The 24361-nt window shown below is 35.3% G+C and overlaps 2 protein-coding genes across 3 annotated transcripts; one reads left to right on the top strand and one right to left on the bottom strand.

Annotated features, from left to right (window-relative positions):
- Window positions 1–251: 251 nt before the first annotated feature.
- Window positions 252–13249, top strand: LOC110459651. The gene is made up of 6 exons (XM_021512000.1): window positions 252–545; window positions 3632–3724; window positions 5269–5418; window positions 6876–7851; window positions 9932–10912; window positions 12204–13249. Exons 1-5 carry the CDS (start codon window positions 361–363, stop codon window positions 10307–10309), a joined length of 1782 nt encoding a protein of 593 aa, XP_021367675.1. The 5' UTR covers window positions 252–360; the 3' UTR covers window positions 10310–10912; window positions 12204–13249.
- An 89-nt stretch (window positions 13250–13338) lies between these two features.
- On the bottom strand, window positions 13339–23759 carry LOC110459650 (nose resistant to fluoxetine protein 6-like). Of its 2 annotated transcripts, XM_021511998.1 has the most exons (15): window positions 22686–23759; window positions 22157–22317; window positions 21574–21661; window positions 21059–21155; window positions 20481–20644; window positions 20190–20366; window positions 19612–19708; window positions 18786–18878; window positions 18506–18671; window positions 17705–17784; window positions 17283–17399; window positions 16820–16952; window positions 16434–16620; window positions 15742–15884; window positions 13339–15166 (listed from the first exon to the last, which is right to left on the bottom strand). In XM_021511998.1, exons 1-15 carry the CDS (start codon window positions 23629–23631, stop codon window positions 15047–15049), a joined length of 2769 nt encoding a protein of 922 aa, XP_021367673.1. In that variant the 5' UTR covers window positions 23632–23759; the 3' UTR covers window positions 13339–15046. The 2 variants fall into 2 exon arrangements, with proteins under 2 accessions (XP_021367673.1, XP_021367674.1); XM_021511999.1 differs by lacking the exons at window positions 21574–21661; window positions 22157–22317; window positions 22686–23759 and adding an exon at window positions 21458–21542.
- Between the last annotated feature and the right edge of the window lie 602 nt (window positions 23760–24361).

Raw genomic sequence — 24361 nt, 5'->3', positions numbered from 1 at the left:
CCTCCCAGCTTTGTATCAGTATCATGTATTTGTTTAATTCCTTAAAATTACTTGTGTCTATGTGTTAAAATGTTTATCAACAACAAACACGTAGCATATTTCTTACATATTAAGATATGTAGACAGATATTCATATAAACGAATCTTTTACGGTAGAGTCGACTTTATGTCGTACGTGTCCACTCCCCCAAACATGAACATGGTTCCCGCGCATGCGTACTGGAGACCCATTGCGGGGGCTTACACTAACCGGCCCTATATTGCACGTGGTTAAGGCTTGCGCACAACGCCTCGCGTCTGCACCGTTATGTTCCGTAATACCCTCGGCACCACTGAAATCACTTCCGACAAAAACACATAATGACGGAGGCGATCTTTGTGCACGGGCTTACAGTGCACCGATATAAAACAGAGGAAAATGACCAGCGATTTTCCAGAAGGGCAAACCGAATCACTATCGGCAACCAGATGCAGAGATGGCTAACATTGAAAGCCATTGTAGGACTGTGGAAAAACGAAGAAGTCGCTAAAATGCTCATGGACAGGTCTGATATAGTTATACCATTCTATATTATACTATTTTATAGTAACCAGCACGTGCATCCTTGAAAACAACACACGAACTCAAAAGTTCTGCATGTCCCACTTGTAACACGTGTGATATTTACAACATCCACACATTAGAGCCCGATCTATTAATAGGTTACAATGCAGATTTTTGTTGTATCTAAATATAGCCATATGTGCTTCGGTCGCCATCGCGTCTACAAGAAGCTTTATTTCGTGTTGTATATGGCATAACATTGAACATTAGCTCTGAGGAGCTATTTTTGCGACAAACATAAGTATAAAAACAGAAGTATAAAAACAGAGTAATAACAAGGTAAAAGGCATGCTAATAGAAAAGGATGGATACTACTAAAATAATCAGAAAACAGTTTGATGATAGCACATGCATGTTAAAAGCAGGAACAATACAAATTATAACATCAGCATAAATCATAAGCATAAAACATGTAAAAATATATTGGATTTAGCAAGCACATATTTCATATATATCACAGATGGTTAATACGATACTTTATATTGGAAAATGATGAATACACTTAGACTGATTGCAGACGACAACATCATATACAAGACAATAAACAACAAAGAAGACACACTAAAACTACAACATGACCTTGACGCAGCAGTACAATGGGAGACGGATTGGTTAATGAAATTTCACCCTGACAAATGCAACATACTCAACATTGCACCGAAATGCAACAAAATACACCATGACTACAAACTCCACAACCACACATTACACCAAGCAGAATCAAGCAAACACTTAAAAAATAACCTACGATGTGACAAAAATATTAATAACATCACAGCCAATGCCAATAGGTCCTTAGGTTTTCTTAAACGCAACTTAAAATAAACTCACCACATATAAAAGAACATGCATACAAAGCACTACAGTCAGGCCAAAACTTGAATACTGCTCTTCCATTCGGGATCTACACAACACAAACCAAATTAAACAAATAGAAAAAACAAAATGAAGAGCAGTACGCTACGTACAAAACATACCACAACACTAGTTCCGTAATAGATATGATCCACACACTACAATGGCCAACACTACAAACATGGTGCAGCTAAACAAGAATTATCCTTTTTTACAAAATCATACACAAAATCGTAGCTTTAAACCCAACTCATATACTCACACCCGTAGACGCTTGCACCAGACATGCACACTCTCACGCATACAAACACATATCTGCTACAAAGGACACCTACAAATATTCATTGTACATGTGTTGTGCATTGTACTGCTGTTATGGGAAGGAGATTCCACAGACAATAACACAATGGAATCTCCTTCCCATAGCAGCAGTACACTGCACAACACTAGAGGACTTCAAGACACACTTACCCTACACAGCCCTTGAACCCCTCATCACACGCTAAACATACGCCAGATTTATCTTTTTATCAAATACCTTGCACAAAAAAATCACAAAAATCCCACCCTAATCACTGTAAATAATCCCCTTTTTCACACCTCTGCAACAGGACCCCCGAGGTCATAAACATCAAATTGATGGAGCCCCCGTAGGACAAAGAAGAGGAATAAAATACTCAGATAAATTAAAGTAAAGTAAAAAGCAAAATAAACGTAAGTCACTCTAGTGACTCTAATCACAATAGGTATTCATTTGTAAGCGTGCCAAACCATTGTGAAAGCTAAATTTAGCTTAGTAGTTTCCCTTCCATTGTGAAATTGAACCTGTTAGTTCATATATACATGTATATTGAAATAGAATACATAGTGTGCCGTAAGTAACTAATATATAGCCAGATACATATAAAGTCAGTAGTATATTAGTTTCTGCATGTATATAGCATCCTCTTTAAATTACAACTATACAAAGAAATTGTTTACTTATTTCTTCACCTGTTATTTTCCAAAACATTTTTTCAGTTTGGTAAGAATGATATGTAGTGTACATGTAAAGATTGTATATGTAGCACATGTAAGCAGTGAGTTTTTATGTATGATGTACACGTTTTAATGACTATACTGTAGCTACAATACTTGTACTAAGTACGGTACATGTATACCTTATCCCCTTCATTAGACAAATTAAGTGAAGCATTTGTACAAAGGTGTAAATTATGTCGAGTTGGCAATAAATTTGATGTTGTTTCGGCTACGTTATAAGTGTATATATATATACTGTTCATTTTTTTAAGATTATGGCAAATTTTAATTGAACATTAAAGATATGAAGGATTAATAGTCACCTTCTAGATTTGCACAATTTACTGGGAATTCAAAATTTCCTTTAGTTAGATCGATGAAGCGGCTTTCTAAGAAGCTGGGGATTGCAGGTTTGATCTCCAATGAAAAAACAGAATTTTTCTGTTTCATTATTGGAGTCTAAATTGGCTCTTCCTGTGGTGACCGGGAGTTATTTGTATTTATAATTAGAACCTGGGTTGTTGTGGTGTTTCACTCAATCACTCGCCCACAGAGGCGAGGGGGTAGTGAGGGGAGAAGTGTACATGGCATATTATAATTGTACGCAGGATTACAGTTGCCTTCTAGCTTAACGCTAGAGGGGCGTTCCCTTTAGCTTGATCCCCAGTGGGAGCACACTATTCTCTTTTCTGTGTTACACATGCATGTATAAAAGGATGAATCAACAGGGTTTTCACTAACAAACAAACTAAATGAAATTTTTGACTGGCGAACTTTTTAAGAATTACTTTGATATACAGAAGAAAAAGATGATTTGGCCCCTCTTAATTTTGAGATCAACCAAAAATGGCTGAATACGTCCCACTGCTATAAAATTTCAGAATTTTCCCTGCCACATAAAACCATTTCATTGTAAAATCAAAGTATAAAATATATAGTGTGTAGTAGAAAGAAGACAGTAAAGTTGCATTGTACTATATATACATATTGTTTATGCATGCTATTAATTTGGTTAAAACATGTTTATAAAGTCATGAAGTAAAATTTCAAACAAAAACTAATGTTGCTTTTGTGACAGGAGCGAGATGGGCCTGTATCATATGTATGTTGCGCGATTTTTTGCTGATACCAAATACCTTTTGTCCATTTTAGCTGGTCTTCAACCAATGGAATATATCTAGAGGACGGTTCATTTACAGAACTTCCTGAGAAAGATGCTTCACCAGTTCCCAAAGAGGAAGAGGAGTGTGTGATCTATTACATTATTACCAGAAATTTATATACCAACTTTACTTGGCTAAGTTCATTGAAAAGATTTGGTAAAATCATGATTTAATTACATGTTGCGTGCACATGTTTACAGTACATATATATATATATACATCTCACCATTCACCAGACCTTGACCTCAAAACCATATAGTAAAACAACATGACTTCTTCCAAAGAAAAAACATATGAATTTTCATAATAAATATTTATAGAAAAATTAATTTGTAAACTAATATCAGTGTACAGTTGTTTCGTACCTTATCAGTCGACAGTCCAACTATTTTTCTGAGGAGTGTGGAACCCAGCAGAGGAACTGTTTCTCCCCACTTATGGCCCTAGGACACTGTTTCTCCCCACTTATGGCCTCCGAACACAGTTTCTCTACTGGATCCCAAAAACTACATAGGAAAATAGTTTGACTGTTGACTGATAAGGTACGAAACAACTGCTTTGTTACTTTTTCTTCAAATAATCTGCATACCACCTCTGGTGTGTTGTCGCAGATGTGGCACGTATCCAGGGGAAACACGCCTCTGTTAAAACTTGACAACATGATCATGACAAACAGTTGTGAAGAAATCAACATTTAAAGTCGGTAATCATTCACAATATCATTAAGGCTAGCAATTATGGCAGCAGACGAACACTCTATTCTTTAACATGGCCATCAGGGTGTTTAATATTAGGTGCATTCAATCACATAATGTACCTGGCACATGACCAGCAAACCCTATTTTATCACGTGACTGCACTCAACACTCACAACTAGTACTGCTTAATGTCAGTATAAATTGAAAAACCGGATTACCTAAAGTTCTACAAGAACTATTTCACAGGATTGTTTTTCATTTGAAAACAGAATCTTTTCATCATTTTAGTAGAGTAATCAGGACCAATGATGTCTTTTCTAAAATTCAAACTGTGACATTAACTCCTGAATGATTTCTGATAGAGGTTTGCTGCCTGACCAGACTGGAAGCCATGCATAGAAAACATCACTTCATTTCTGCAAATATGTCTGTTCCATGATTTTTTATTAGTAAAGCATAAAATGTATCGTGAACAGAAAAGAAAGACCCATTAATTTGGAACACAGTTTTCTTTTGTTTTCTTCTTGTTCTGAATGTAAACGTAAGGATTGAATGGTATCTTATTAGACTGTTGGCTTGAGCCAGGCTGTTTATAGTTACCAGGTATGACGGAAACAGCAAAGAACCAACTGTAGATTCTAATCATCTAAAAGAGGAATGTTCAATTTAATTTTGTAAGATTATTAATAAATGTTTCTGAGACGTTTCCTTTTATCAAAGATGCATATTGACCATCAATAACATCTCCACAAGGTCAAAACAGCTTGGTACATGTATTGACATCTAAGTGTAAATCAAAGTGCTATGTTGCATACCAATCAGAAATGATAGAAAGAAGCATTTTTAAAAATCCTCCAATGTATTATGTGTGGTATATTACACATATGTGATGTTAAAATCTTGTTTATATTGTATTTTATTTATGAAGATCTATTGAGGATGACTATGAAGACCTACCAATATTGGAAAGACAATTGGAAGACTGGGAAGTGTTATCAAGAATGAAAACTACAGTTCCAGACATTACAGACTCCAAGTCCAGTCCTCCAGCTTCAGCAGCTTTACAGCCTAACTTGAAGTAAGATTTTATATAATATGATATTTATATATATTATATTGCTGTTCTGTCAAGAACCAAACAAAGAGAATTGCAAACATATTTTATATCTTGAGCTGTTTTATATTTGTGTATATCTTAAGTAAAATAAGCCATTAAATCTGCTTGAAGTACTATATGCAACAGGAACTATGTTGTGTATATCTTGCTCTAGCTCATCAAAACAAACTTCTTAATCTTCAATAAGGTAAACCTCTGAAGTTATATGTTCCACTAGACTAACATTTTTAGAAACATAAGTTTTGATGTCACAAATATTAATTTGCTCGAATATTGGTAGAGAGACATAGTTTCCAACATGGTGGTTATTTCAGCCTTCGATTACAGTCTCTGTGTGAACTTGATACAGTTATTCAACGACTTTTTAGGCAGACTCCACTTAATCTGAAGGAGATCAATAGTTATAGTTCATATCACAAACCAGTGTATTGATGCAGACCCATTTGCTGTTAATTAATGCTAAAATCTGCCCGCTGTGATTAACCCTGGGATTGCTTCATTACGAGACATGGGATCGATTTAATACCTGGCCGGGGCAGGGGAAGCCAGGTATATTAATACTAATGGGACCCTAATAAGATTAGGGTGTTGCTGAAAGATAGAGCCAAAGCAGAATATCTTATGAGACTCAGAATAATTATCCACGATTGCTTAAATAATATCTAGTTGAATAATTCAGATTCTCTGGGCCTCTGTTTTATTTTTGCTGTAACACTTTTAATCATTCCTGGGCCCATTTATATAGTTCAAAGGTCAAATTATAATGTGTTGCCTTCAATAAGGCTGAATGAATCAGTTTACATTGTATTACTCTATCATCATGGATAGTGTGTCAATTTAAAAAAAGGAAAGTAGCCTTCTTGATTAAATAATGATCAAGATACATGTATTTGATCTAGAAGATGGAGACTGTAACTCATGGAAAATGTTAAACAATTGTATAATGATTTTGATTTTTGATCTGAACATTTCATCATTTTAAGAAATTGATAGTTCATTTTTTTAACAACATCTGAGTAAATTCTCTATACATTTTAAATTGTGTGTCATTGTTTTTCATGCTATATCAAAATTGGCCCAAGTTTTCTCTGACCCTGACACCAGAATTGGACATTTTGGCAGAAAGATGTCTGGTGTGGGGGACCCACACCAGACATCTAACTGTCAAAATGTCTAAGTCATGTGTCAGGTCCAGAGGAAACTCAGGCTATTATCAAAATGAAACTTAAGCAAAACTCCATATATTGATTGATCGTTGTAGAACAGACTTATAAATTCATTGGGACAGTAACTGTTTGTACATGTACATGTGTGAAATATTCAAACAATAAAACTTGTACAAGTTTTAGATGTTCAGTTACACAAATATGTGCATACTGTATTTAACATTGAAATTCACTATTTTTTTTCTTTGACAGATCTTCTGCATTTCATCATGGTCTGATACAGACTGCGCAACGGACTCAAAGTCATCAACATTCACAGATACAAATATTACCGCAGGTGAAAAATCTACAACAGGTACAAAACAGTCATGAAATACAGAAATCACAGCTGGCACAAATACCAGAAAAACAACAGTTTCTGAGTTTACAAACACAGAATGCAGCACCAGGCCAACCAGGTGTCAACATGCATTGGATGTTTTTCCCTAAAACAGGTGGGAAGCCGCTGTTAGTCCTTCCAAATACAGGTATCGGGCCAAAATCTGTGGTTACAGGGGGTTGCATTGTTCCATCTACAGTGACTGGAAGTGCTTCGAAAGTTTTACCTCTGACTAAAGATAATAGTCAAGTCACTATGATCTCTCCCAAGGTCAGTTCATCAAGAACTTCTCCAGGAAAGTGTTTACCTGTGCTGAGTACTAACAGTGTTTTGCAGCCTTCCAACTTTGAGCAGGTAGCACATTCAGATTGTAACATAACACAGCTAAAGTTTGAAGGCATAAAAAGTGAGCCTGAATCAGAAGAAGAACTCGATAACAAGGTCAACAAAACTAATCAAGTTAGTCCAGATACTAGTTATCATACTAGTGGATTAGAGGCTGATGATATAGTTCTAAACTTGTACTGTAGTAGCGGTGATGATGCTGACGACGACGATGACAATGATGAAGATGATGATGAAATACATAGACCACAAATTCTGAAACCGTCACTATCAACCTCAGACAAAAATAAAACTACGAAGAAACACAAAGCATCCAAGCCTGTTGATGCTGCCAATAAAGACATTAATCCCTCTCCAAAAAAAGTGAATGTGGAATCCAGCGACACGGTCAAATGTTTCCGCAGTGAGAGACTGAGGAAGAGAGGAAGAATATCATTTGTTGAACTATTGAAAGGAAATGTAGTTTTTGAGAAAGGCAAAAATGGAAAAATTTATGCTAAAGAGGTAGGTAGTGTAAATAGGTGAAAATTAACAACACAGTATTGTCTTTCTGTTGGTGATATGCATGCTAACCATTAATTGGATAATTTTGATTTTGAAGACGTGAACAAGCTCCAAGTGCAGAGCAATAAATATGAGTTATCAAGACTTTTTTTTAGCACATGTTACATAATTTTGTTATTTATTTTACAAACATGTGAAACAAAACTGTAAAATTTCAATAGTATTTTCCTGATTTTTTCCTGATATTTTGTTTTTGAATTTGATATGTCAACAATGCAATATACTACTCTCCGAGGAAAACTTCAGGTAGAATTGCCTAGAAAAGGCTGTACAGGTATCTTGTGAGAATAATAAAATATATTATCTGTAATTATAACTGAGCGAGATCATGCAGGTTATCTCAGTCTCGGGCTAAGATTCTGTACATAAATTTTGTGCCTCGGTTAGGATGTTACAGAATCTTAGCCCGAGACTGAGATTACCCGGTCTGGCTCATGATCAGTTACAGGTAATTGTTTGTTTTTTCTCGCACCTTTTATTTAGAAAAAAACCATTCAATCTTATTGCTAAAGACTACAACAATGCCGTCTTGGGCTTCAATTAAAAATGGCCTCTACACTACTAAAGCTACATTTGAATGCTTCCGCGTAAAAATGAAGTCCGTCCTTACAAAGAAGACAATATATTTCACAGTATAGCTAGTGTAGATTATATTTTATCTGCAACATCAGGTAACTATCAACATCAAAACAATACACATAACGACAAATCAGAATATCTATAATGCAGATTGTCAATTTCAAGCCTTTAACGCGCGGATGAATACATGGCAGTGTAAAACTTCCGCGAAATGTCACGTATAAAGGAACCAGACAGATCGTACGAGATAGAAAAATATAGCATGGTATGACGTGTGATATCCCTGTCTGATGTGCGAGAAAAACGTAGTTGTACCACTAACATGGTTTCTATTGCTGCGTTATTACCAATTGATTTTTAGACATAAAACCATTCTCTGTAGAGGAGCTGAGGTTGTTGGTGGTAGAGTATAATTATCAAATGTCTTGACGTTGATGAATAGTCACCAAGTGGTTTAAATGCTTGGATATTTTTCACAAGTACAAATTTTGCATGAAAAATCCCAAGGAAAATCACTCTGAGTAGAACAAATTTGGGATAGACATGCAAATTTTGAACTTTATGTCAATGCCTTGTCAAGCAGGATTGCTCTAGGCCATTTAAAAAATATAATGTCATAATTTATCAAGGATTTTTCACAGTACTGTTTTCCAATTGGTCAATAAACAGTAAATGATTAAACAACAAAGTACAGTGTAATGATTATTTTTTACACTAGATAAAATATTAACCAAGGATCATTTCATTGTTATACCTATTGTAAGTGTAGCCTGAGTTTCCTCTGGCCCTGACACCAGACTTAGACATTTTGACAGATATCTATAGATGTCGTTTGTGGGGCCCCAACACCAGACATCTATCTTTCAAAATGTCTAAGTCGGGTGTCTAGGCCAGAGGAAACTCGAGCTACACCAGACATCTGTCTGTCAAAATGTCTAAGTCGGGTGTCGGGGCCAGAGGAAACTCCGGCTACACCAGACATCTGTCTGTCAAAATGTCTAAGTTGGGTGTCTGGGCCAGAGGAAACTCAGGCTACACCAGACATCTGTCTGTCAAAAAGTCTAAGTTGGGTGTCTGGGCCAGAGGAAACTCAGGCTACACCAGACATCTGTCTGTCAAAAAGTCTAAGTTGGGTGTCTGGGCCAGAGGAAACTCAGGCTACACCAGACATCTGTCTGTCAAAAAGTCTAAGTTGGGTGTCTGGGCCAGAGGAAACTCAAGCTACACCAGACATCTGTCTGTCAAAATGTCTAAGTTGGGTGTCTGGGCCAGAGGAAACTCAGGCTACACCAGACATCTGTCTGTCAAAATGTCTAAGTCGGGTGTCTGGGCCAGAGGAAACTCAAGCTTGTGTAAGAGCTTCATTGCAAATGGAAATTAATTAATACAAAATAAACATATTATCCTTTATTCACTGCAACTTTGTTTTGTTCTGTTTCAGAGAGTAACTGCCATTAAAACTACATCCTCTGTAAAAGTTCAACGCTCAAAAGAAAGGAACCCGATTGTCGGTGCTAGCACAGAGGCATCTACAGGTAAAAAAATGCACAATCAGAAAAACAAATCAAACAGTTATGATAGTGAAGTTACAAAAGATGATGGTTCAAGCTCCAATACAGATTCAGAAGAAGTCAGATATTCTGACAGTGATAGTGATTTTGATCCTGATGGCATATCAACAAATGTAGAACTCAAAACAAGGAGACTAAAACGAAAATCTCAATCAGTATCGGATAATTCTGTTGAGGAACATTATCTTACCACAAAGAAGAAGAAGGTGAAGACCTTAGATAGGGTTGTTTGTTTTGGAGGATCATGAAGGTGAATGTAAAGAAAACAAAAAACAACTGGACGTCGGCTCACCTAACACATTGTGGTATGGTGCTCAAACTGGCTATATTTCAAGGTGATATTTTTAAAGAGTTTTGATAGTGTGTTCAAAACCAATTTAAAGAAATATCTGTAATAAAAATCTTATCAAGGGAGACTTTCTGTTTATGCTCGCCAGTGTGGACTTTGAGTTTTTCAGCTGGGAAACACCACCATGGAATTGACTCCTGCTTGGACCTGTGAGGGTGTATTAAAGGTTGAAGCCAGAGCGATGCATTCATGTAAGAGAAAATATTGCAAAGGTTTCTAGGTACCATGGAACGGCATGGAGAAAAATGTGTGGGTTGAGGTTATTTTAAGGATCTCTGCACACTTATCAACGACATCACGCTCATGCTGCCTAAGGAATGGTGTCTTCAGTTCCTGTGTGGAGCTAGATCTCCAAAGGAAAGCGGAGCAGGAACTTGGTAGTTTGTACAGAACCAGAGTACACTACACGACTATGTCAGACACCATCGTTACCTTTGTGACCTCTCGGCTGCTTTCTCTCTGTATACAGACATGCGAAGACTAAAAATGGGGGAATACATCTGTAAGTACATATAACAGATATCTATTCTATATAGCATAACAGGTACTGTAAGCATATACTGATTTTAGTACACTATCAAATTTTAACAGATTAGAGCATCACTTCTGTATCCACAAAATATGTAATAGAAAGCAATACATTGTATATGGGAACTTCAACCAGCGCAATCATAATTTAGTGCAATACTTGGTGTTAAAATAATACTTCTGCTACAACTTGTACATTGAGAGCAGTTACCTAAAATCTTTAAAAGAGCTACTACTTCAGTGCAGATGATTATTTATATAAACCCACCATCATCAGATGGTGTTTAAATTAACATTGTCATATATAGATGTCCATTCAATCTGTTCTTAAACATTTCTTGTTATCCATATTTTGTAAGAAATCAGCATGGAGGTTTTCAAATTTGATATTATATAGGTTCCCCTTGATTAGTTCTCAGTTGTTGATGTTTCATTTTGAGAAGCATCAGAAGAATATGGCTTTCTGCAGGCAGCTTTTTTGAGTTTGACTTTTGAAGTTTGTTATCAATATTTTTCAGAAAGTGGTACAAAGAGCTTTCTCAAATTTTACAAACTGGTTCTCCATGTGGTTCATAGTTGTACATACTCAGTCTGGGAACTTATCAAAGCCTAGAATCAATTTAACAGTTGATAATTTTTATCACTATTTCTCAGGAAGGTATGCACAGATCTTTCTTGCATTTCATGTACGGTATGTAGGCCCTTCATGATCTTTGTTCATGGCTTCAAAAAGCCTAACGAGTTAGAAGCATTTCTGGGCAAAGGGGCTTCCAATTTGTATAATTAAAGAGGACAGTTATTTTTCAAAACTAATTCATAATCAAAGATAGATATCCTGTTATCTGTTTGGCTGATCAGTTTCAATTTGTGTTCAAGAACGGTATTCGAAATTGATCAGAAAAATGCTTTCTATCCTAAACGTGTTTTATTCAAACATTCTTTACTTTATACATGTATCTAGAATTCTTCATGATCTGTTTTCATTGTTTTTCCTGTCATTGCCCTAATTGCTTGACCAAGTGTTATTAATTGAATTATTTGCAATGAGTCACAAGAAATCTGAAAGGGCCACTATGGTCTGACATTAGCAGAAACAGCTCAACGTCTTGTCTGGTTAGATTAAATGCAACAAAAGAAATAGGTTAGCAATACAAGCTGTACAACATCTCTCCTGTTTTTCGGAAACGTTAAAAAGGTTGGGATGGTATTTCTATGAAGTGAATTTTATAGAGCAACAACTATATTTGGTAATTATTTTGTTTTAGATGAACACCCTGTCAACAGTAAGCTGTGTGATTGCTCCTGTATCCATGGTTACCAGCTTGCCACAGATAAATGTGATTGGTGCAGCTACACCTCAGTATGCTTCAGCGGGGAAAATTCCATTAAAGTTCAATGAAGAAAAGCAAACTGTGACACATAAAACATGAGATTTAGAGACTCTTAAGATATATTAGAATCAGAAACAGAAATGATATACTTTGAAAGTTGAAAATATTATGATATAACTGAAAACAAGCTTTAGAAACCTTTAAAAATGATTTCAACAATAGCTGTATATGGTTAATTAGATTACCTAATCTTGCATTGCTACATTAACCAATATGCATGATGAGACCTGCATTGCAGGAATCAAAATTTGTTGCCAGAATAGATCAGAATCAGTGAGGAAGTATTCCGTCTTTTCATATTGCAGAGTTATCTTCTCTTGTGAGCAGGTATTGATTGTTACGTCATTGGTTTGTGTGAGAAAATTACGTCGTTCTCACAAACCAGTTACTCTCATAAACCAATGACATAACAATCAATACCTGCTCATAAGAGCAGTTAATTTTGCAATACGCAAAGACTGAATAACACCACTATACGTAGGGGGAACACAAGAAGACAGAAAATATTGGAAATAGAGATGTATTTATAATTTAGTGAAATATAATTTGTAAGTACTTGAGTAACTATATTACATATTAAATTAATATCGTTTACAGAAAGACATTTTAATCTGTCTTAATGAGAAAGAGAAGAGACATATTATTTATGTATTACTAAGACAGGTATGAGTTATAGAGGCAGATAATAAGATGTAATTCTATAATGGAAGAATTCACTGTCCTGTACAGAGACATGCCATTGTGTATGATTGAGAGAGAAGAAATGGATTATTTTGTATGCATGTATACTTTTATTGTATTGCAGAAGTCAAATGATAGAATGAAGCATGTCATGTATATATATATTATATTAAGAAAAATTGTGAAAAGCTGTGTTGTGAGTATTTATCCCATTACTGTAATATGTACTGTATCATTACTTTCGTCTCATTGGTTTTTGTTTATAATTTTGCAATGTTATGTCAAAATATTTTGCAATGTTATGTCTGCGTTATAACATCCGGTATTGAAGAACGTTTTTTTCTATCATCGAAAGTCAAATCTTGTGTTAAGAATAAGCAAAACAAAATCTTAAATAATAATCATGGTATAAACCAGACTTTCAGCTCATAAGAAATGATGTTGTTATCCAACTGAGTAAATTTCAAATGATCTTTTCAAATAATGTTCTTGATCAAATGGAGCTCATAGAATAAACTCAATCTAGTCGATATAAATGATAATCAATCACAACTTGTTAAATATCTTATATGAAATGAGCGAGACATGAACTTATCTATAGCTATATATAGTCTCATCTTCAGCCAACCCACAATTTGACCCCGGAACATGCTGCTTGACCCTAGATATACTAGCCAGTTTGATAAGACAATAGAACAGAAGAAAATGGAAATTAAGCAGAGATAGAGAAAAAGAGACAAAAGAGATATATCAGTAGTTTTATAAGTTTAATTGAGACAGAGAGGGAAATGTGTAATGGGAGAAAGAGTATATAATATATAGAATTGATGTAATTGATTATTATTGCACAAGAAGCATATTATAAGAACAAGAGGGAGCATAAACTGATTAAAAATGTTATGAAAATATAAAAGAAAACGCTGGGAGAAAGAGAATGATAATATCAGAAGTGTGGATATGGGATTGTTTAGTTCCATTGGACAAAACGATTTTTCTACATGTACACTCATTTTATACTGATATATATATATATGAAGTATTTATGAAAAAAGATATGCATTTGATATTTTCGGTGAAAATGTTCTTGGAATATCAAAGAAATACCGGATATTCTTCCTTGTATGTGTTTTGCTGCAATTTTATCTTTAGCAGTTGATTCCCGAAGGTATCCAGTCAAACGCACTGTCTGTTTTCATGCTCCCTTTTCGCGTGGATAGAGGATTTTGTTTGACCGGACATAATTTTCAAGCTTCACTTTTATTTATGGTTGGATTCTAAAATACCAAACAACTTGCATGCTGGTTTGGGCAGAAATGGAACACCTTGGTAGACACAGGATTAGACAGTTATCTGAAGAATTCGATGGTGGACACGTTTGTGTATGTCGAAATTCAAAACGCTAGTTTCCACGTCATCGCAGAACCTGAGCCAATCACAGCAACCAAGACGGGAGGGAGGCGAATCAGAAAGAGACATTTTGACAGATATACATGTAGGTCTGGTGTCAAAATGTCAAAGTCTGGTGTCAGGGCCAGGATAATCTCGGGCTTGCGTCAAGCCAGAATCCGGACAGCGTCCTTGATCCCAGTAACAGCTAAAATAGCCAAACAAATGGGCTAAACACGGACCCACGTCACTATGAAATGATTGCCAGTTGATTAGTTAACCCCTCCCGACAATGACTCCTCACGCGACTTCATATGTTTGACTGACTTACTCTGTCGGGAGTCATGCCAATACTTTTATCTACAAAAATAGGTGTTTGTTTATTGAAAAAATGTCCACATCCAGTATTTGTAACAAAGCAGTGCTAGCTTTGGATGGTAACTGCGTCCTGTTGTGTTATAATCGCAACGTCGATATACATTTATTTAACTCTTCCGATCTTTTTTGAAGATGTATAAGATTTTGTCCAGTCTTGTACTAACCCTATGGGGCGCAATTCCGTGTCCGATAAAATATTTATGATTTATGACTGAATAGTATTCACATTTCGTTATGTAATTATCCAATCAGGTTATAAAACAAGAACGAGTCTATTTGCGTTTGCGTTTGAATATGATATTTTCTAGTTCTTTCATGGGAGCCTCGAATACCAACGATGTCAGAAAAGCAAGCATGTTTGATAATGTCAGCGTTCCCAGGAAGATGTAGATCTACAACAAGCAAAAACAGCAACACTTTTATTTGACAATATAATGATAATATTTTCATTTACGACTAAGGTTATTGTAAACTTGTATTCTGATCACATGTAAAGGTGACCGGTCATTTTGACCTACTTTGGATAAATTAAGAAAACTGCTATATATAGCATAATCGTATGTAGTGACATATATACTGACCTACTAAAACGTTATTTTCTTCTGCTAAGAGGGCATGGATTATAAAATCATTGATCTGCTATACCATTTCCAACAGTTCGGATATTCATGTTCTCCATTTCTATACTATTTTGCCCTTTTCTGCAACCGTTTCACATTATTGATTCGCTAAGCTCGACACAATCTGATTAAAATCATCCGTTACATGGCTTCGTCAACTTAAAATTCGTACTACGCCTGAACCAGGTGGAGCCATGTAACAGATGATTTTAATCAGATTGAGCTCGACACAGACCGTGTACAGGCTTTGATTACTCGTAACATGTACGGTACTACTTGTTGTAGTTATTGCCGTTAAATGCAATACCTATACAGATATTTTATAACAAGCCAACAAAGAGACGTACCAGCGTGTAATTTGTGACGTAGATGGTGTGACGCATGGTGGCGGTAAAGTAGAACAGGAGCAAGGGATGTACCAGGTACACACAGTAGGTCAGGCGCCCTAGAGGTATAAACGCCTTCCAGGACAGTAACGTGTTTATAAACCCTGCTCAAAAAAACATGTACCGTTTGTATAAATGAAAGATACAAAAAGTCAATATGTTGATTTAAAAAATCCGAAATATCAAAAACTAGCAAATAATTTATGTCAGTTAAAAATAATTGTAAATAAAGAATTATGTACATTAATAAGTCATTATTGCGCATTAATTAAGAACACTAAGGAACACAATCAAAATATATTGATAATAATATTTACAATTTCTTTACCATGTCGATTGGTTTTACGCGAAACTTGCATTACAATGCATTCCCCTTTCCAGAAGAGTTCATAAGAAATCTGGTTCAATAATGAAAAGATCAATTGGACTCATAATTCAAAAGATAAATATTGTTTCATAATGCTAATGAATAAAAAAAAACACTAAAAAGACAGATCCCGTCCTCATTGATATTTACCACGGATTCTAGATATTAGTAGTTCTAAACATTAAGAAGCATACCTACATGTACATAATAACATAATGCATCATGTCAAAGGTATAGATTTGTCTAGTTAAAACTCAAATTGAAAGAAAGTTGAGAAAGGCGTTACCTCCATAGCCTGTGACGCAAGCAACGACGACCCAGGACACGCACACCCCCCAAACTGTCCGATGTGTGGCGTTATAGAGAGCTGCTATACTGGGGTCCCAGTTTGTACCAGTCGCCGGTCCGTACACACCATACGTCACCACGGATCCAGTCACCGTCATTAGGAACCACAATAACATGTTCAAACCCTACAATGAATGAGGATAACACTAAACAAATATTTCATCGCGATATCGAGGATGGCATGCATGGTCAAATATTCGCACTTTTCCCTAATCCTAGCACAGTGTCTTTGCTTTATTGATACATACTTTAACTTCCACTATCTCTTACTCGTGATAAAATCCATTACTTTACTTCAGAGCACCACATGCCGTTGAATCCTACCTTACTTAATTTGTAGTTTCCTTCGTTTACATAAAGGATGTAACCCGCCACGATACCGACGATGTACGGCCCCATCCGACAATATGGTCGTACAAAGTAATACGGGAAATAGTTGTCCTCGTTTGTAGTAGACCTGTAATGTGGTAAAGAAGAGAATATCAACAGTGACGGACACTGTACCAGGCAATTTGAGTTTATAAAAAGGGATAATTTTTTAGTGAAATTCGTGAGGGAGGGATGACATTAACACATTACAGAATTAATATTTGCACACAAAATTTACAATTGAATCGATATCTAACCTGTGACATATTTTTAACTCACTTTAGAATATTCATTGTCTTAAAAAAAATCACAAAACTGTAATATTTTCGTCTTTATACCTTAAATGATAGCAGATAGCATGTGGTGCATAATAGACAATTTAACTGTCTTCTATGTTTGTATAATGTAGTATACATACGTTGAATTGGCATTAAACATTACAGCTGACAGGTCCAGTTGATATGACACAACGTATGACGTTATAGTGGTACCAAGAAGGAACACGCCGCACACCAATCCACCGTGTCGGCGGGAGCTGTAAATAACGTATACATTATGTCGGATGTTTGTAAAAAACAATATTTGATAACATTATCCCGCATGAACACATCTTCAAACATGCAAATTGCAAATATCAAGCATCAGTATAAGCACGGAATTAGATTAGATGTTATCTAAGTCCGTGGTATAAGTCATTGGTTGCCTCTAACGCTGCTTTTTACTTGTTTTGCATGATATGTATATTTTCTGAAGTAGAACTATATGAATGACATCCAGGGACAATGAAAACAATAAAAGTGATTTCAGGGATTCCCCGATTATTTTTAATGAGGTACTCACAAGTATAATGGTACAAGAAGTAGTGGACTGATAAGGTAAAATTGCATGTCGTTGGCGAGGTACCACGTCCACACCATACACTGTCAACAAAACATAGGTAAAACACCATCCACTGTCAACAAAACATAGGTAAAACACCATCCACTGTCAACAAAAAATCATAGGTATAGCACCATCCACTGTCAACAAAACAGGTAAAACATCATCCACTGTCAACAAAACAGGTAAAACACCATCCACTGTCAACAAAACAGGTAAAACACCATCCACTGTCAACAAAAAATCATAGGTATAGCACCATCCACGGTCAACACAACAGTTAAATAATAGTACAATAAAATGTCAACGTTACTTCACATAACACCATACAATAGCAACTTCACAAATACAGCACCATACACTGTCAATTTGAGTTTAATTGCTATACCTTATACTAAGTGTAATGTTCTACGTCATATTGTGTGTGTTTTGCGATACAAGTCTATACAGTCGGATATATCGAATAAATATAAACTATTCTGAATGTTAACAGCGGCCGTTACAAAGCAAAAATGATGATGTTTTAGTCACCACATTCTATCAAATTGTGATAAAGCAATATTCTGTATGCTAATAAACCATATGTTACTTGTAATAAATATGATTTTATTTTTTATATATTCTTAGAAATGAACACTCGTTTTATATTGCAACATTGTTCTGGCAATATAAAGAGTGCATTGTTTATTGCATGTACCATATACGAAACCACTAAAATAACCAGAACATCCGGACACTATACTGACTTGTTATTGCACTTACCGAATTGAAACTATCAACAAAATTGTTGATGTAAAGAAGATTTCTCCACCATGTTTTTGCACAAAAGTCCTTTTCATGTCCATTTTTTGGCCAAAACGGACCATCTCCGGTATATCGCATTAGCGCTACGTACATAAACATCACTAGCATATAGGGCGGTGTCAGTCTGCGAGAGAGAGTAGGATTGAAATATATTAAGTATTTAAGCATGTTTTAATACAAAAACAGACATTAGACATATAATATACGAAACAGTAAAAATATGAAATACATAATATACCTCCAGAACCGATGTAAGTAGTACATGAACCAGTTGATTTTCCCGTCCTGTCTCTTCATTTCCTTCATAAAGACGTAGGATAGTAGCAGACCACTAGGAGATAGTAAAATGAATTTGACACATCAAATATCACTTTAACAAAATAACGAACATAATAACACATTCCCATAACTATGACACAATAACAATCACTAATACAATGTAACCACCACTTTGATACAGTAACTATAATTACAACAAAACAACAACAACTATTACATAGTAACATCCTCTTTAACATAGTAACAACCACTTATACATAATAACAACCACTAATACATAGTAACAACCACTTATACATAGTAACAACCACTAATACATAGTAACAACCACTAATACATAGTAATAACCACTAATACATAGTAACAACCACTAATATATAGTAACAACCACTAATACATAGTAACAACCACTAATACATAGTAACAACCACTAATACATAGTAGCAACCACTAATACATAGTAACAACCACTAATACATACATGTAGTAACAACCACTATTACAAAGTAACAAAATCTCTTACACAGTAGCAACCGTTTTCACACAGTAACCAGTATACTCTAGGTTTCTTATTGCGTTATGATATGATTTGCTTTATTATAATAAAATAAATAATACACATCTGATCATCTTGTTTTTTGCTTATTGAACCTTATTTATTCAAAAAGTAATTGCCATTATTTAAAGTTACAAACGGAAATACTAAAGCTTCAGCTTCTAATGAACTTTCCTAGAAGTTAGTTAACTACGTGTAGTGATTCCATGTGTTGTTAAGATGCCTTCACCTTAGTGTAAAGAACGTATCCACGGAGAGAAGACTGTTCACTATAACTCCTGCTGACACTTGGTGTAAAACAGCGGGTACAAATGTTAGCCGATTCTCTGAAACATAAGATGAATGAGTGCGTTTATAAGATAGGGCTTACTGTCATTGTGATAATATAGGGTCCACTGTCATTGTGATAATAGGGCCCACTGTCATTGTGATAATAGGGCCCACTGTCATTGTGATCATTTTTGAACTATGCATTCATTAATTGAACCACAATAACACGGATTTGTCAGTAATGTTAAACAAGAGAGTCCTCTCACAATCTAATCAGAAATGATTGAATGTAGGCTAATATGCTGTATAGAAGTGAAAACCAAACACAGAAATTAAACATGCACTTGTGACACAGTGTTAATCTCTATAAGGGTGTCACGTCTTCAGAGAATCGTTGAGGACTCTATGTGGTACATGTTGTCTTATGAATATAAGTCTTTTCAAGACGGACATCTCATTTCATAGAATTTGAAACAAATTTAGATTTAAAGACTTATACCCATGTAACAAGAAAAGAGCCTATTACAAAATACTTACCCATAATGCCGCTAGACGTAATATGTAGGAACGTGTGTCCTAGGATGACCCATGCCATGCTAAGGAAACGAATACCGTTCACTGCTTCGAATTTGTCCGCTCTTTGTCGTCTACTACTGAGCAACTTTCGACCGTTTGTATACAAAGAAAATGAAACCAACAGCCGCGCTCTGATTCCTGTAACACACGTAATGTATTAACAAAGAATGTATACTTGCGCTGTAAAGGTAAATTTGAATTACGATTCAAAAGTTATATAATCATTATTCCTTTCAAGACACGACATATTACCTGTTTTTATGACTGGAGGTGCGTCGTTTCCGCTTTCATGGATATCGGCAATGGCTGGCTCCCCATTCACTCCTGCCTTCATTTCCATCTTCATATCGTTAGTATATTTTATGTCCATTACCGTAGCAAAGAGTATGAACAGGCCAAAACTCGCGAAAAACATGCTATAAAGAAAAAACATAGAAATAGGTTTTATGTTTTGGCTTGTCCTTTTATTATATGTATTATCACGGAATTAGATTAGATATCTAAGTCCGTGGTATTATGTAATACATACGGAGCTTCAGACATAATCTATCTGTCATATCATTTTCTTATCGATTAATATGGTATATTGTATTTTGTAATTTTGAACGGCTATGATCTGACTTTAAAAATAGATTGCTAAACACAAAAAGACACTGTTCAAAGCCCTATAGGAACTGTTTGATAGGAAACCATTGGTAAGAGATAAATACCCTCAGTTGCTTAAATAGGTCAGAGAGAGTACAGTATATATTTGGGAGAAAATAAATATAAAAAAAACTAATAAACATGTCAACAACTTGATTTGGTGATTTGGTGAGACGATTACTTACATGGCAGCCACTGATAGAGTGTCGTATTCTGCAGGCTCCTGACATACCATAGCAGTGCTGTATAGAGAAGCATTCCCGAGCGCCACCAGTCCCAACACTAAGACAATATACCATGTATGCACGCATTATTCTATAATATTTCGATAGCCTGTTTCTCAGAAGCTGAACATATTATTTTTCCTTTTGAACACTGGTATATAACACAACAGTACATAAGACTGCTTCCCTGAATAAAACTATTTTTGTGTCGATGAACAAGTGATTTGCAATGTATTTTGCAATTCCTATTTAAACGTCTATTGTTTTAATGTGTTAATATTATAATATCTCTTGTCATGATCTTTTGTTTTTGATTGAATGAGTTTGGCACTTTTAGTTTTTATCATACAAAATATATACACAGGTATCACAGTCTCACGATATCATAAATATAAGTCTACATGCAATTTCACTCAACTGCCATCCTTACTGCTCTGAACGTGTGATCACTATCCTTTGTATATCAGTATACCTACATATATCCGTGATAAGCTTAATCTCATATTTGTTACACGTGTCAGGAACACATAGGCCCATCTCTGCATTCACTTGCAATGGTGGTGGCTGCAGAGGAAATTGAATAACTAAATTCAAATAATAATCGTCCAAGGAAATTGTTTTGACGTAAGTCGAGGTATAATGATATGAACTGATTATTCAGAATTTTTATTATTTTACTGAAGGTATCAAATTATTAGGAAATAACCTCGAGGTATTAAGGTATCGGGTAGTTTCTTCGACACATGTAAGTATACTTTGTCAAATAATCATTTGGTTTGTTTATTGATAAGTAAAGTACAATTCTCGTCAGTAGAAAATAAAGAAACGTTGGTAACAAAATATCCTGGTGAATTTTAACAAACTGAGCAGCAATACCATTATGTCAAAATCCACATGACGCCATGTTTTAATAAAACATCATAAGCCAAGCCACTTTTAACCTTTACTATCGTTACCCTGCATTGAAAGGTGAGCTATTTATTGTTGCCTCTTTTGACTATTGACAAAACTTGATAAAAAAACAAATCTTTTAAGAAGCGATTTATTATATTTGCTTACCAGGAGTTCATCTAGAGAAAGTGTTGCGGTACAGTACTTTCCATCAAATGTCCTAGGACCATGTCCCATGCCTCTTGATGACATACACTCGTCAAAAGAGCCAGTCCATTTCAAGTTCCCCTGCAGTATTGCAGTAGGGATTTTACCAGAGGCGTCTATCACTTAAATGTACAAAAGTATAAATATTTAAGGCATCAATGCCACTTTAGATAAAAATATTTGACTTTACTAGACTACCCGCCGAGCTTGTAATGTTTATTAAACTCCGATAACATTGCAATGATAATAATCAATAGCAAATAAATATTTAAAATGATATACATGTATATGTACAAATGGGAATATGATCATTCACAATAAAAACTAATGGTTGTAAACTAGTCTATTAGTTAATATTACGAATGTGATCATAAATATCATTTAGTTTCAACTCTGAAAACAAATAATGATTGGTGTGACACACCTGAACTTAGATAATCTGAATCAATTTTCTCAAATCGTTTTACATTATATGTTGTATTATACTTACTTTTAAAAGCTGTGGCGTTGTCATTTGTCAGCTCAAGAAGGTGATTCCAACAAACGGTAGAGACAGGAGAAAATTGTTGAATTATAAAGTTGGAAAATAACTTCTTCTGGCCATTTGTAAGATGAGAAAGAATAACATTGAAATTTATATCTTCTTTATTTCCATATAACCTGCCTAGTTTCTTTAACATTTCCGGTGGGAGCGACAAACCGCTCTGACTGCCAAACAGGAGTTGCAAAAAAGCGGTATCGTTGCCTTCAGCATGTAACAGCAAAGCATCAATGACCTTTTCAAGGTTGTCCTGTACAACAATTGGAATAGGCAGAGTAACATTGCTCGTGTTGATAAAGTGGCTTAACTGTGTTTGGATTTCGTTTCCTTGTAGAGTATTTTGGAAAAGATTATTGAAGTTTGACTGAAACACTGATGGGACATGTGACAAGGTTGCTGTGGTGTTTTGCCCAGGCTTACTTACACTGATTATCGTCATATTGTGCGAGTCACCTCTGTAAAGTTTAATACCCACGGGTAATGGTAGCGCATTGTGAAATTCGGTTCCAATTATATTTGAAGTTCCATTCCGTAGTACTCCTGAAGGAAGTATTTTACTGTACATATTCGAATTTACAAGCGTTGAAAACTGCACTTTAGTTCTGTTAGTAACCACAGGTGTTGAAGTTGAAGAGTGTTTGACAGCCGTAGACACGCTGTTATTGGCACTAGACACCATGTTATTGACACTAACAGGTAGCGGTGTTACAGCTGAAGACATAGTTTCCTGTGTGCGATTACCTGTAGGTTTCACATTACTAGATAAATTATAGACATTCGAACTAAGATACCCTCTTTGATAACTGCTACCGTTGACATGTGTAATACGCTGTGGATAGCTCCCACTGATATATAGCATTATGTAAAACACTCCAATACTTCCTAAATATGCCATGTCTTGTTATTGATAACGTGTCCAAAGACTGTAAACAAACCACTTTTCCAATAGTTCGGACGTCCGGGCGTACGACAAAATCTGTACGAATGACAATTAATCACATACACAGTAAACATCTGGATTTGTTATTGTGAAACACCAGTGTATTTCATCTAGATAACATCCTATCGATTAATCGGACTTTACGGTATTTTTCCATACATTTTGAACGACATAATTAGCAAAAATTTCGATTAGGTTATTATGCATTTTACTTGTTGAGTACATATAAGTGATCCGATCCTAAATAATTTAATTGTAATTCACACTTATATCTGTTAATTTTCGTTGAGGTTCTTATCACACATTGTGTCTTATATAACACCCTTAGGTCGACATAGCTATCTTAAATACGTTAGTTATCTACCGTTTAGCCTACACAACTCTTTACTTAACTCCCTGTGTAAGCAATGAATGGGGCGATATCAATATCGACCGTTAAATTCAGTGATGTATTGTGAAATTCCACTTGTCGAAATACATTGGTGACGAAATATGAAAACAAATTTATTTTATGCCGCCATGCTTTAGTCATGTCGGCTCCTTGATTTGTTAATTTCCCCGAGAAGACACTATCTACCTCATAGAACCTTTTCATAATTACAACGTAAACGTTTAAGACACCATTTATTCCAACATTTCTTCGTTTTCATAGTCATATCTCCTGAACATAATTACAAAACTTAGA

The sequence above is a fragment of the Mizuhopecten yessoensis genome, unplaced genomic scaffold, assembly GCF_002113885.1.
Source record: "Mizuhopecten yessoensis strain PY_sf001 unplaced genomic scaffold, ASM211388v2 scaffold10175, whole genome shotgun sequence".
Taxonomy (NCBI): domain Eukaryota; kingdom Metazoa; phylum Mollusca; class Bivalvia; order Pectinida; family Pectinidae; genus Mizuhopecten; species Mizuhopecten yessoensis.
Note: the sequence above shows the minus strand (reverse complement) of the source record. Positions and strands in the feature narration are given on the sequence as shown.

Excerpts from the sequence above, each read along its gene's own strand:
- LOC110459651 (XM_021512000.1), top strand. The coding sequence starts at position 361 with ATGACGGAGGCGATCTTTGTGCACGGGCTTACAGTGCACCGATATAAA. Across the intron at positions 546-3,631 it reads GCTAAAATGCTCATGGACAG|CTGGTCTTCAACCAATGGAA; the intron begins GTCTGATATAGT and ends TGTCCATTTTAG. Across the intron at positions 5,419-6,875 it reads GCTTTACAGCCTAACTTGAA|ATCTTCTGCATTTCATCATG; the intron begins GTAAGATTTTAT and ends TTTCTTTGACAG.
- LOC110459650 (XM_021511998.1), bottom strand. The coding sequence starts at position 23,631 with ATGGCATATTTAGGAAGTATTGGAGTGTTTTACATAATGCTATATATC. Across the intron at positions 22,318-22,685 it reads CAACGCCACAGCTTTTAAAA|TGATAGACGCCTCTGGTAAA; the intron begins GTAAGTATAATA and ends TGTACATTTAAG. Across the intron at positions 20,645-21,058 it reads ACTCTATCAGTGGCTGCCAT|CATGTTTTTCGCGAGTTTTG; the intron begins GTAAGTAATCGT and ends TTTTCTTTATAG.